This window comes from Pistacia vera, unplaced genomic scaffold, assembly GCF_008641045.1.
Source record: "Pistacia vera cultivar Batoury unplaced genomic scaffold, PisVer_v2 Contig483, whole genome shotgun sequence".
Taxonomy (NCBI): domain Eukaryota; kingdom Viridiplantae; phylum Streptophyta; class Magnoliopsida; order Sapindales; family Anacardiaceae; genus Pistacia; species Pistacia vera.
The window spans coordinates 203,277-215,249 of NW_022196316.1; the positions used below are offsets into that span (position 1 = coordinate 203,277).

At 35.6% G+C, this 11,973-nt stretch overlaps 2 protein-coding genes and 1 pseudogene across 4 annotated transcripts; 1 reads left to right on the top strand and 2 right to left on the bottom strand.

The window, feature by feature from the left end:
• Positions 1 to 227: 227 nt before the first annotated feature.
• On the top strand, positions 228 to 2,297 carry LOC116146798 (actin-related protein 2/3 complex subunit 5A). Of its 2 annotated transcripts, none has more exons than XM_031432244.1 (5): positions 228 to 422; positions 607 to 733; positions 826 to 898; positions 996 to 1,096; positions 1,973 to 2,297. In XM_031432244.1, exons 2-5 carry the CDS (start codon positions 636 to 638, stop codon positions 2,106 to 2,108), a joined length of 408 nt encoding a protein of 135 aa, XP_031288104.1. In that variant the 5' UTR covers positions 228 to 422; positions 607 to 635; the 3' UTR covers positions 2,109 to 2,297. The 2 variants fall into 2 exon arrangements, with proteins under 2 accessions (XP_031288104.1, XP_031288103.1); XM_031432243.1 differs by having other exon boundaries at positions 229 to 422; positions 627 to 733; positions 1,973 to 2,296.
• A 1,894-nt stretch (positions 2,298 to 4,191) lies between these two features.
• On the bottom strand, positions 4,192 to 5,528 carry LOC116146827. 2 transcript variants are annotated; one of them, XM_031432281.1, is made up of 2 exons: positions 4,640 to 5,528; positions 4,192 to 4,544 (listed from the first exon to the last, which is right to left on the bottom strand). In XM_031432281.1, exons 1-2 carry the CDS (start codon positions 4,828 to 4,830, stop codon positions 4,340 to 4,342), a joined length of 396 nt encoding a protein of 131 aa, XP_031288141.1. In that variant the 5' UTR covers positions 4,831 to 5,528; the 3' UTR covers positions 4,192 to 4,339. The 2 variants fall into 2 exon arrangements, with proteins under 2 accessions (XP_031288141.1, XP_031288140.1); XM_031432280.1 differs by having other exon boundaries at positions 4,613 to 5,528.
• A 5,326-nt stretch (positions 5,529 to 10,854) lies between these two features.
• Positions 10,855 to 11,973, bottom strand: LOC116146844 (annotated as a pseudogene).

Genomic DNA, 11,973 nt, shown 5'->3' on the forward strand with positions numbered 1-11,973 from the left:
TTCGGAGGTATTAGTTTATCCACTGAAAAATAAATGTGAGAAGTAACCCATATTGACACCTTGTAAGGACCATAATACCCTTCCGCACTATGTATTTTTGTGAGGGTGCACCTGCTCCAGACACTAATATTGTACTTTAGTTTATAGTTTGGCTATTCTGAAAATTTTAAAGTTTGGTGGTCATTTTTTTTTCTTCAACACTGTATGAGTGGCTAATTTTACAAAGACTTACTTGTAAGTTCTGACTTCACATCGGCAAATTCGAAATAATCTGCCACTCCCGAAAGGACTACATTGATTTTGCTGGCAATTCTTTGAAAATTTTAAATTGGCTGAGCTCTCTAACTTAAATTCCGATTTGAAATCTTACGCATTTTCATATAAGGGAATCAAGAAACAACCCCAACATCGTCCAATCTTAGGTATGTGTATCTTCCAACGTAAGATTGTTTCTTTGTTAAATTTTGTTGTATTCAAAATGTTAAATGAAATGTCTGTAAGATGTATTGTGATACGGTTTGACGATTTTTTGGGGGAATTTGTGTTCAAGGGATATGTCTGGCTGCCAAATTATTATTATTAGTTTTCTATCTTTCGCAATTTAAGGTGGTGTGATTTGAGAACAGTAAAAAAGAATGGCGGGAGGCGAGGAATTTGTTGAAGCAGACAATGCAGAGGCAATTATCACGAGAATCGAACACAAATCTCGCAAGATCGAAAGCTTACTAAAACAGTAACATCTTTTTAACTTTCTTAATCTATAGAATTTTTAAGAACAAAACCCTAACCCTAACACTAACGCTTATATTGGAATTTCAAGATCAGGTCTAAGCCAGTAGAGGCTCTTAAAACTGCCCTCGAAGGCTCACCTCCCAAGACTCAAGACGAGCGGTGCAAGGTTGTCTACATTTCCTTCCTTGCCCTTTTTGGCAGTTGTTTTTTTAATTATGATTGTCATCTTGGATTGAATTGGGGGTTTGGTTTTGGTTTTGCAGTCAGCAAATTGGATAGTGGTTCATAGGGCAATTATGGCTATTAAAGATGTCGATGGCATGTTCTCTTCTTTGGATCCTGAGTACTATGATATTCTAATGAAGTAAGTCCTTTCGTTTCTTAATTTGTTTGATCTATATCACTTATTCTAATTATGTTTTTGCAGTTAGTTTAGTCTCGCTGTGTTGTCTATGTAGTTTCTGTAGCTGCATTTATACATTTGTTGCTAATTCAGGCTATAGTTGTTTCTATTTCGCACTTGTCATAGCTTGGCTTGGTAATTGAGAAATCTTAGTGTTCATGTATGTTTTATAATCGAGTATCGGGTATATCCAACAACATTGGCATAGTTGTTGTGGTAGCCATATTCGTGCTTTAGTAGATTTATTCTGTTGCAGAGTATCTGCTACTTTATATGAATATTTACTTCTTGTATGAGTTAGTGAAATGTGGTAATCAGTCAGGTGGATAAGATTATTTCTTTGCAAGAAGCTTATACAAGATACAATTCTTTGTTAGTCAAACATAGGGGTTAGTATGATTTTGTCTTGTATTTCTTTGGTATTTATGGTCCTAATTCGGAACGTAGCGTCCTTTTGGGAAGAGTTGGCTTGGCTGTTTTACTTTGTAGAATGTGGTGATGTGATGAGGTGGAATTTCAATTTAATTAGATTCAGTTCAGAAAATCTACTGGCAGAAGAATCACTAGCAGCACGAGTGATTTTTATTCTTTCATCATAGAAATTAATTTATGAGATCCTTCATGGAGCTAGAATTCTCTTGGATTTATTTATTAACTTCATCTAATATAAACTTTGGGGAGATTTGAAAAGAATGTAATGATTCTTGCTATAACATACCCCATAGAGGACCTTTCTAGCATTTTGCAGGTTTTATGGACTTTTGTGTTGCTGAGTGTTGTATATTGTTTCAAGGATTGTAACAATTTCCAAATCTTGTCACGGATCGTGATCTACAGGTACCTTTATAGGGGTTTGTCTACAGGAGATCGCCCCACTTGTGACCAATGCCTGCGAATACATGATAAGCTGACTGAAAGAGCTGGTTTGGGATGCATACTCCGCTGCCTTGCAGACACGGTGAATACAGTTTGATCTTCATTACTCCTAAAATATAAACTTCTAAGGAATCACCTGCCCATGTTTTTGTTCTTATATGTATGACCAATGCAGATTATAGTTCACCATTGTAATTGTGAAATTTTCATTGACACTCTGTGCAGAAGCTTTCTACTTGTTCAAAATATTTTTTCCCTTTGGAAGTTTACTTGATATGATATCAATTATTTCTGTTTCATATTTCCTTGAGCACTTTTTTGATTCCTTAAATCTTCATGCTGCAAGCCACTTGCAAGTTCTTTCTTTTCCTTTTGGTCAGTTGCCGTCTGCAGTTACCCTCTAACAGAGGAAGAGAAACAAGTTACTGTCTGCAGTCTGCATTGAGGTCTTCACCTGTAAGTTTATTTTATTAACTGATTTGAAATGTTTATGAATTCCTAGATCATTGCAATAAGCGGTTTTAAGAAAAAGAGACATGAGAGAGTAATTTTGAACTGGGATGATGTGAGATTAGCCGCTATTTTAAGGACTTTTTCCAACATTGCTTGTGATTTTGCCTTCCTTGTGGTTGGTTGGGTTAATTTTCTTAAAGCAAGCTGGAACTCTTCATATAAGATACAAAAATCTTGTCTGCATTATGCATATTTAAGCTTTATCTCGAGCAAATCAGACGGTGGTAGAGAAATTTCTTCGTTATAAAAAATAAATAAACAATGTAGCTGATTCATAGATGCTCATCGAATATAGGGTTTACGTTAAGATGAACTATTGGGGAATGTTAAAAGAATAAGCATCTTGACAGCTGGTATTTGTCACATTTGAGATTTTAGTTGAAACAATACTTGCGTAGAAATTCAAAGCTTGTACCTTTTCAGGATGCTTCGGTCTCCTAACAACCTTCATCTATGTTCCTAAATTAATGTATCTTATTGTTATAAAATAATATCAATGCTCAACAGTTGTCTCTTAGGGAAACCAAAATATATATGAAAAATGATATTAGAAACCATTATTATAATTAAGATAAAGATCTTGCCAGCTTAGTCGATAGAGATCTAGTTGAAAGAATCTCACTATAGTCTAAAGAACTGATATTTTTTAAAATGGGTTATATTCTAAATAATCAAATGGACCCATCAATTTATGAATATTAATAAATAGGGAAAACTTGGCTCAAAAAGGATATCTTAAAGTTTTCCATTTTTGGGATTAATAACCTGTGCATTGTTTAAGACACCTCAATTCAATTATTCAGGTGTTGTCTATTTAAATTTGTTAATTTGTGTAGGGCGTATATTAAACTTATTAGAAAATTATCTTTGGGTGACCGAGCGGTTCGATAAAGACTTTTGGGTGTATTACTCAAGAGGTCAAAAGTTCGAGTCCCTCATTGGATGATAATAGGGATAGTCATTGAAGTTCTTATCCGGCCGATAGTTTCAGGGTTTGAGGGATTAGTTGAGGTTAAAGGTGGAAAAGCAACCGCCCGGCCCAACCCAACCCAACCCAACCCACGGTGGGTTGCTGCAAATGGCGGGTCGGTCCTGACCCGCCCGACGACATTGGCGGGTCGGGTTAGGCCCGCCAACATTAGAGAATTGGCTGGTCCAACCTGGACCGCCAACCCTAACCCGCCGAGTTAACCCGCTTTTTGACTTTTTTTTTTTTAAATTTTGTTTTGTTTTATTTTATTTAAGTTTAAATGTTTAATTAACTTTTCAAATGAATAATTTATAATTTATAAATGTAATTGTTTTTAGTTAATTGTTAATTTCTTTTCAAATGAATAATTAACAATTTATAAATGAATAAATGTAATTGTTTTTAGTTAATTGTTAATTTCTTTTCAAATATCAATAATTAAATTAAATTAAATTTTTTTTGTTAACATTACAAATATTAATTCAATTTTAATACATTAAAATTGTAATATAAGAATAATTAAATTTATTCATTTATTAAAANAAATTTGATGCAAATCATTAGGGGACCAGCTCACAAACAATACAATGTATTGAAATTTATAGTGGGGCTGCAGTAAGAAATTGCGTTCATATATTCTTCTTCATTGATATTTCAATCCAAGCAGGATAAAGATAACCCATTGACAACAGAAAGCTTCTCTAGAATGGAGCAGACCATGCTACTATTTTAATAAGTCGACATATAAGATCAATCATATACAAAATTTGATCAGCATAACCTTTTCACAACAAAAAATATGAATAGGTTTTGGCTCATGAAAGAATGAAAGTCCATACATCAAGTCAGAAATCCATAGATTGAGGTTCAGATGAAGTCTTCGACTTATCCCCCTTTTTCTTCTTCCTTGCAGTTTTGCTTGTCTTTTTCTTTGGTTTCTCATCTGAAACAGGTGCTGTGCTCTCCAAGTGCTGATGAATGGCAGCCAGTGGATCCACCTGGAAAGCAGGATGGTTGAGAACCGTACTCAACTGTTTCCCTTCCTTCAATCTGATCAGAATATACATTAATCAAGGTCATAACAGAAAAGTACATGTGCAATAAAACTGAACAACAACCTTAAAATAATGAAATGAAGCACAAACATTAGTTTTTTCCTAGACTTGCAATTCAGCTTGAAATCAGTTGCTGCAATTGGTTGCTGAGGAGATTTCAGTTCAGGAAGGAACTCTGAGAGAGAGGAGAGGTCATAAGCTTTCAATTTCTTCTGCCGGCTTCTAAGTTTCTTCTTCTGTTTAGAAATGAAATACTTTTTTAGCAAACTACTAGCAGTCATGGGAGGTAGTAATGTGAAGCATAAGCTTTTCCATAGAACATAATAAAAAAAATGAGTATCCAATAGAAAAACGAACTACCATGTTCAAAGATTAAAATACACATATACAACCATAATGATACATAACAGAAGAATTCCAAAAAACAGAATAACGCCAAAGCTAACCACTGTCAAAAAGTTTATGAAAGGGTGCTGTTTCATACTTCATAGACTGCAGACATATCGTATTCATCCCCTTGAATTGTCCCCAAAGGTTAACAAATTCAACAATGAAAAATTAAAAATGAAAGAATACCAAGATTATTAGGTCTTAACTAAATTTGAAATGAACATGGTATCTTTTCTAGATCATAATAAGTTAAAACATTTTCATACTATTGTGTTGACATAAAACTTAAATGTTCAGTTTCCATATAAATGCAATGATGGAACTCTGATGGAACTTCCCTGCACAACATACAATCACAACAACACACACAATACAACGACCAAAAGAGTGCACAATCAAAGTAAACAGTAGCTGGTGTTAAGTAGAATTTGATTGAAACAAGAAACAATGGATAGTTTCCCAGCAGTTCGAGGAGCTGGGGGACCTCCCAAATAGCCTATGGAAATATATCAATGCCTTCCCTCATTCCCCTAGCTTCTTTATATACTGATTTAATTCTTATTCTGTAACCAATTGCCAGCTGCGTGTCCACCTCATAACAANATTTTATTATAAATTTGTTCACTACTATGATCAACATCCATTAATCTAAATCCTAATAAAGACTTATTTAATTTACATTCATTATCAAAATAATGACTAATCACATAAATATAATTTTGTTTAGCTCTACCACTCCAAATATCGGCAGTTAGAGCCACACTAACATGACAAGTATGCATTTTATTTTTTAATTCTAATTTCATTTTTTTAAACAATTTTATTAAATCATTTCTAGTTGAAGTTTTAGAATAACTTTTAAATCTTGGAAAAAATGAATTTTGAACAAATCTTTTAAAATATTTATCTTCAGCCATATTAATAGTTGATCAGTTACAACAATATATAAAGCTAACTGTTCCATATATACATCAGAATAGTTATTTGAGTTTGATTGTTTTCTCTATTTCCATGTTAATTAATATGTTTATTAGCATGCATTTTTAAAGTACTAGTACCATTACCTGAATCAGCTTTATAAATATTTCCACAGTATTTGCATCTCGCTTTCTTGACTTGAACGTCATTTTTTGTCTCGTAAAACTTGTCAAAATGCGCCCAAACGTCCGATGTATGTCTGTCTTTGCTTCCGACGGCAGTAGATGATCCCGCCTCAGCTTGAGATGAAGTTTGACGAGCACGACGATTACGAGGACGACTTCTAGAACCACCGGGAGCTGTTGGAATGGGGGGCATAGTTTGAGGTGTATCGGATTCTGAGAATGGGAAAGCGGGACTATTTGAATCTCCTCCTATATTTATATTAGTAAAATCAGCGGGATTAGAACTAGGATAGTAGTTTCCGTCATCATTGTAATTGATGGGAGAGAAATATCTATCTATTGTAGTTGAAAAAAAAAATTGATGTAGAAGAAATAAAAATTAAAGAAAGAGAATTGGAGTATGGAAATTGGAATTTGGAAAATTGGAAATATGAATTAAAAATTGGAAAAACTGATAAAAATTAAAATATGAGCAAATTGCAAAAAATAATAAATGAATAATTGAGAGATTAGAGATTAGAGAATTTGAGTTGTGAGAAAAATGTGAGAGTTTAGGGCCAACTTATAGGAAAAAATGGGAAAGAAAAATGACGAAAAAGACCCCTCCAACGGCTATATTTCAAGGGTAAAGGGGTAATTTGAAAAATAAAATAAAATATTAATTTTTTTTATTTTTTGGGTTGCACACCAGGTCTCTTGCAAAAGAGACAAAACACCCTGCGGGTTGCCATTGTGCAACCCGACCCGCCCAAGGGTTGCTGCCGGGTTAGGGTCAACCCAGACCGCCATCTTGGCAGTTCGGGTTTAACCCGCATTTTTTCGAGCCGGGTTAGGGTTGACCCGCCTAACCCGGCCCAAATTTTCCACCTCTAGTTGAGGTGCACGTTGGATTGCATTAATTGGATAATGAACTAGCTAACATTTTATGCTAATATGAATCAAATAAATTCTTACAATTCATAATTTAGAATAATATCGACTCTGTTTGTTTCCCCATTCTAAGACTATCCCATTCCACTATCATATCCTAAAAAATGAAAAATGTGTTTGTTTTTATATTCTTTCAAATCCAATTATATTCTATTCAACTCAAAATATTAACAATTACCTTTTTCAATAAAGGTTTTAAAATTATCAAAAACACCCCCATCCACTTAAGCCACTCACCTGCTAGTAGCTATCGTTGTCGTCGTTGCCATCGTCGATCCCCGACATCGTAACGACACAAGACGGACTAGATCTGACCGGTTGTGTGTCGATAGCCGATCGTGTACCATTCCAACGACTTCCAACCATCGTCTAGCGGTGATAGCCGGTTGCTAGCAATTATTGGATGAGTGAGGGTGTTTTTGTTAATTTTAAAACTTTTACTAGAAAAAATAATTGTTAAATATTTTGAGTTGAATTAAATTTTAAATAATATTAAAATAAACACTTTTATTTTTATTTTTTAAGATATGATAGTAGAATATGATAAGATGAAAAATAGTGAAACAAAAGGACCCGACATAATAATTTCACTTTTCGAAAATCTATTGACCAGATCAATTGAATTATATTTTAAAATCCCAATTCGAACTCTTGGAAATGTGCTATCAGAATGGGATTGTTTAAATTGCATCAGGGATTAAAACGAATTATTGAACAAAACATAGTTGTGAATTCTTACAATCGCAGGTATTTTCCTCCTCTTCTTATTTCCTTCTTCATGGCTTTATTTGACTCATTATTGGATGATTTTTAGAATAGTATTTTAAAAAAATTTGAATTATCTTTATAAGAAAAATAATTATATAATATTTTATGAGATAAATAAAATATATAAATTTTGAGAAATTGAATAAATGTATTTTTTCTGCTTAACTCTATTGAAAAAATCAGAATAGTATTTAAAGAGTCTTAGTAAGCGGAATACTCGTACGCTGTTTAAGGAGTTATAATAGTGAATGACCCAATTTTGTGCCTTGCTTTTTGTAGGGCACATGGTTCGGTTGGATTCGGCAAAACATGTGCACTTGTAGGCGTTCATTTAAGATTTTATCTTGTTTTTTACAGTTGACATTGATCTCTTTGGTTGCTTTGAGATGGGCCACAGTCTCTATTTCCAGTTGCTGACAGCTGATTTACGGAGGACTTGAGTGGGGTATCTAATTCTCCACTCATTGTGGAATGTGGACGACCTGCATTTATTTATGCTCCTGCTAAAGTAATTTGCTTTTACCTCTCTTTCTCTTTTGCTTTCATGAGCTACCACCGCCCACCTTCTTTAGCTCCTAAAAGCGTTTTCATTGAGAAAATGCCTAATCAATGATACAGAGGGTAAAGAAGAAAGCAAAGTTACTTTCAAAATTTTTTTTTTAGTGGGTTTTGATTCTACTACCATCTTCTGATCATGTCTTCTTAAGTTCTTATTAAAATGCTATATACGTAGGCGTTAATACACGTGTTTAAATTTGATCCTCTATTGTATTATCTAATTAATACTCTAGATTTACTTTTTCCACTGACTAGGATTGGGAATTTATGTGGTATGTACCATGTTTATAAAACCCAGCCTAGCCCGACCGATTCAACCAAGACCCACGTCGGAGCCTTCATTGAGTCGGGTTACAATTTTTCTTATTAATTAAAAACCCTAAAAATTAGGATATCAATCTATAAACAATTGAATGTTGGAATGTTAGAGCTTTTGAAAAAGAATGGTGGGGTGAGTGCAAGGTGGTGACGGCGATGATTCTGATGAGTGAATTACGAAAATTACAAAATTATGTCGTCGGAAAAAGCCCGTTGTTGTCGGCGATTGGGGTGTGAACGGGGGAGGGGTGACATGGGTTGTTCAGAGACTGAAGGGAGTGTTGTCGTTGCGGGAAACAGCCCTATTTGCTGACCGATGATGGTGTTTGGGGTGTTTTTACAAGACTTTAAACTTATAAACTTATATTATTTTTCAACAAGCTACGGACCCCGAAAAATTTGCACCAAAAATATGTCCCGGCTACGTGTACCAGACGCCTGATTTTTCTATCAATTTTTTTCTAGTGAATGGCCGTCCTTAAATATAGACGGCCGTTCACTCACATGAACTCCCGTCCATTTATATGGACGGCCGTTCATATTATATGGACGGCTGTTCACTCACATGAACTCCCGTCCATATTATATGGACGGGGTCCATATACCAAGGGAGGGCGTCCCCATTTAAAGGACGTCCGTCCATAAATAAAATATATAAAAAATTTGTAAAATATAGGGACGGTCGTCCATTACTTTGAACGGGCACCCACAATAATGGGACCCCTCCTTGACCCAAATATGAAAAAAAATAACAATTTTTTTTTTAAATTGAAAAACATTTAGGATGGCCGTTCCTTCATTTGGACGACGTCCGTAGGAGTGGACGCCCGTCATAATGTAAATATAAAAAAAAAAACATCGACGCCAGTCGATATCCATATCTATGACTAGCATCCAGTTAATCTGTCCAAAAAGCACATACTCAAAGCTTTACATATACTGTCATGAAAAAAAAAAATATTCATTGACTTGCCGGTTTCTTCTGGTTGTTTTGATGATCCTGCACTACCACTACATTCTTCCTCTTGAATAATATCTTCGTCTTGATTTTTCTAAGCATATCAGCGATCGAAACTCGGTTTTGACATGAATGATCCATTGAACTGATCTTCTTAAGGATGGATGGTCGTCCATAATGGATGGACGACCGTCCCTAAGGTTTTGTAAATTTTTTATTGTATTTTATTAATGGATGGACGTCTTTTAAATGGGGACGCCCGTCCCTGGTATGTAGACCCCGTCCACATAATATTGATGGGAGTCCATGTGAGTGAACGATCGTCCATATTTGATGGACGGCCGTTCACTAGAAAAAATTGAAGAAAAATCAGGCACCTAATACCGTAGGCCGGTACATATTTTTCGTACAAATTTTTTTTGTGTCTGTAGTTTGTTGTTAATTTTTTAGGGGTGTTTTCTTAGATTTCACTTTTGAATACCGGGTTGATCCACTGGGAATCTAGGACCCGACCATTTTATCAGGTTTCACCCGAGTTGGTTTTAAAAGTTGTATACTGTTAAAATGGTGAATAAGGCTTGGGAAGCTATAACACTATAAGACAGAGAAAAGTCATAAATCTGTACCGACACCTTCGTATTGAACATTTCACACCACACGATAGCACCTGTTGCAGCCTATTTTCTTTAATCTCTGAAATGTAATATCCTTTCACTTTTGTTTCATCAGACAAATCTCGTTATTTATAAAAAAAAAAAAAAAAAAAAATCGTCACAAGTAGCATCATGCTTTCATCATACCCCCATGAAAAATACAAAACAGTACAAGGCAAAAAGTTCATATAAAACCACAAAGAAAACGACACACATTTTACACAACATTTCAAAGAAACTGTTCACACTCTACTTAATAATTTATAGACTACTCATGTTCTTGAGAAATGAGAAGAGTTTGAATACGTTTTTCCCATGTGAGCTTCTTCGCTTTCACTGTCTTTGAGTTGAATCTGAAAACTGTTTTCCTTTTTTTTCAAACTATTATTAAATATCAGAAGTGTTACTGTCAACATCTTCTTTTATGATCTCCACCTTCACCCAAAATGCAACAAAACTTTCCCTTTAAACTTCAAGATGAAGGGATCAATCATCAAACAACTAATCTAATTTAATTGTAATTATACAACTTTCTATATCTCATTTACTTATAATAATCTTTTCAATACAAATATTTTTTTTCTTTTTCCTAAAAACAAAGTCATAGTATTCACTGAGATTCTGACTCTAAGACCTCGGTTTTCCACCATAAGCTTGTTTACAAACAGGTAAGATTTCTGAGAAGGATTACACAGCTGAGAAGACCCTGGACATCCGTGGAGACAATTATCCCCCAAGCTACCGGAACCTCCACGTCACCGGAGAAGAACCCCGTTGGTGGTTTCGATCAAGAAATTCCCATCCAGAACAATCTCCTCAACGACTTCTTTTGACTGTATTGCATTGGGATGGTGCCACGTAAGCGGTTGTATCGCATGTCAGAGACGATAAAGCGGATAATCGCCAAATTTCGGGGCAAGTACCCTTCGATTTTGTTGAACCCGAGATCAACTGCCACTAGTCGCTGCTACCATTCAAAGGCTTCGCGATCTCCACACCTGTCAACTTGTTATTCGCCAAGTTCACCTGTTGAACTGACGGTAGAAGAAAGAACCAAGCTTTAAGTGTCCCGGTGAATGAGTTTTCACTGAGTTCAACTACTTCTACTGAGACACCGTCAAAGGGTGTTTTTGAGATAACCCCAGTAAAGATTGTTCTTCAGAGCAAGTTCTAGTAGATTGTAAGGTAGTTTTGGTAATGACCGGTGGATTTGTTGTAACTCAGATCAAGTCTTCTCAAACTTGACATTACATATGAATCTTTAGGGAGATACCCAATAGAGAATTGTGTGAAACATCTAAAGCGTCAGCTTTTGAGCTGGTTATGGAGTCGACGGAACCGGAGAGGAGTTGATCGGAGAGTCAAGGTTTGAAGATTGGAAGAGAGGAGATTGAAGCTGGAATCAGACAGAAATTGTTATCAGCGAGGTCGAGAATAAGAGTTAGTGAGTTGAGAATGAGAGGGGTGGTTGGCCGGAGTAGCCGGTGGGATCAACAGTGAGTTGGGTGACACGAGTGGAGTCGGAAGAGCAGGTAAGGCCGCAAATGAAGTGGGTGCGACGGGGGAGAGCACATGGGTCGGTGGAGAAGTCCCAGGAGGCTAAGCAGGACCACGGCGGTATTGAAGTCGGCTTGATGGCGCCTTGAAAGCTTTGAGAGCTGAGATGTCTTGTGAGGAAGTGATGGCTTGAGATGAAAGATTGCAGAAGAAGAAGGGAGAGAGAGTTAAGATGGAAGAAGTTTGCAT

What these genes read in the sequence shown, in the direction of transcription:
- LOC116146798 (XM_031432244.1), top strand. Translation starts at nt 636, where the DNA reads ATGGCGGGAGGCGAGGAATTTGTTGAAGCAGACAATGCAGAGGCAATT. An exon ending in ATCGAAAGCTTACTAAAACA is followed by an intron (nt 734 to 825) that starts GTAACATCTTTT and finishes TTTCAAGATCAG; the next exon opens with GTCTAAGCCAGTAGAGGCTC. An exon ending in TACTATGATATTCTAATGAA is followed by an intron (nt 1,097 to 1,972) that starts GTAAGTCCTTTC and finishes CGTGATCTACAG; the next exon opens with GTACCTTTATAGGGGTTTGT.
- LOC116146827 (XM_031432280.1), bottom strand. Translation starts at nt 4,830, where the DNA reads ATGACTGCTAGTAGTTTGCTAAAAAAGTATTTCATTTCTAAACAGAAG. An exon ending in CTTCATTTCATTATTTTAAG is followed by an intron (nt 4,545 to 4,612) that starts GTTGTTGTTCAG and finishes TATTCTGATCAG; the next exon opens with ATTGAAGGAAGGGAAACAGT.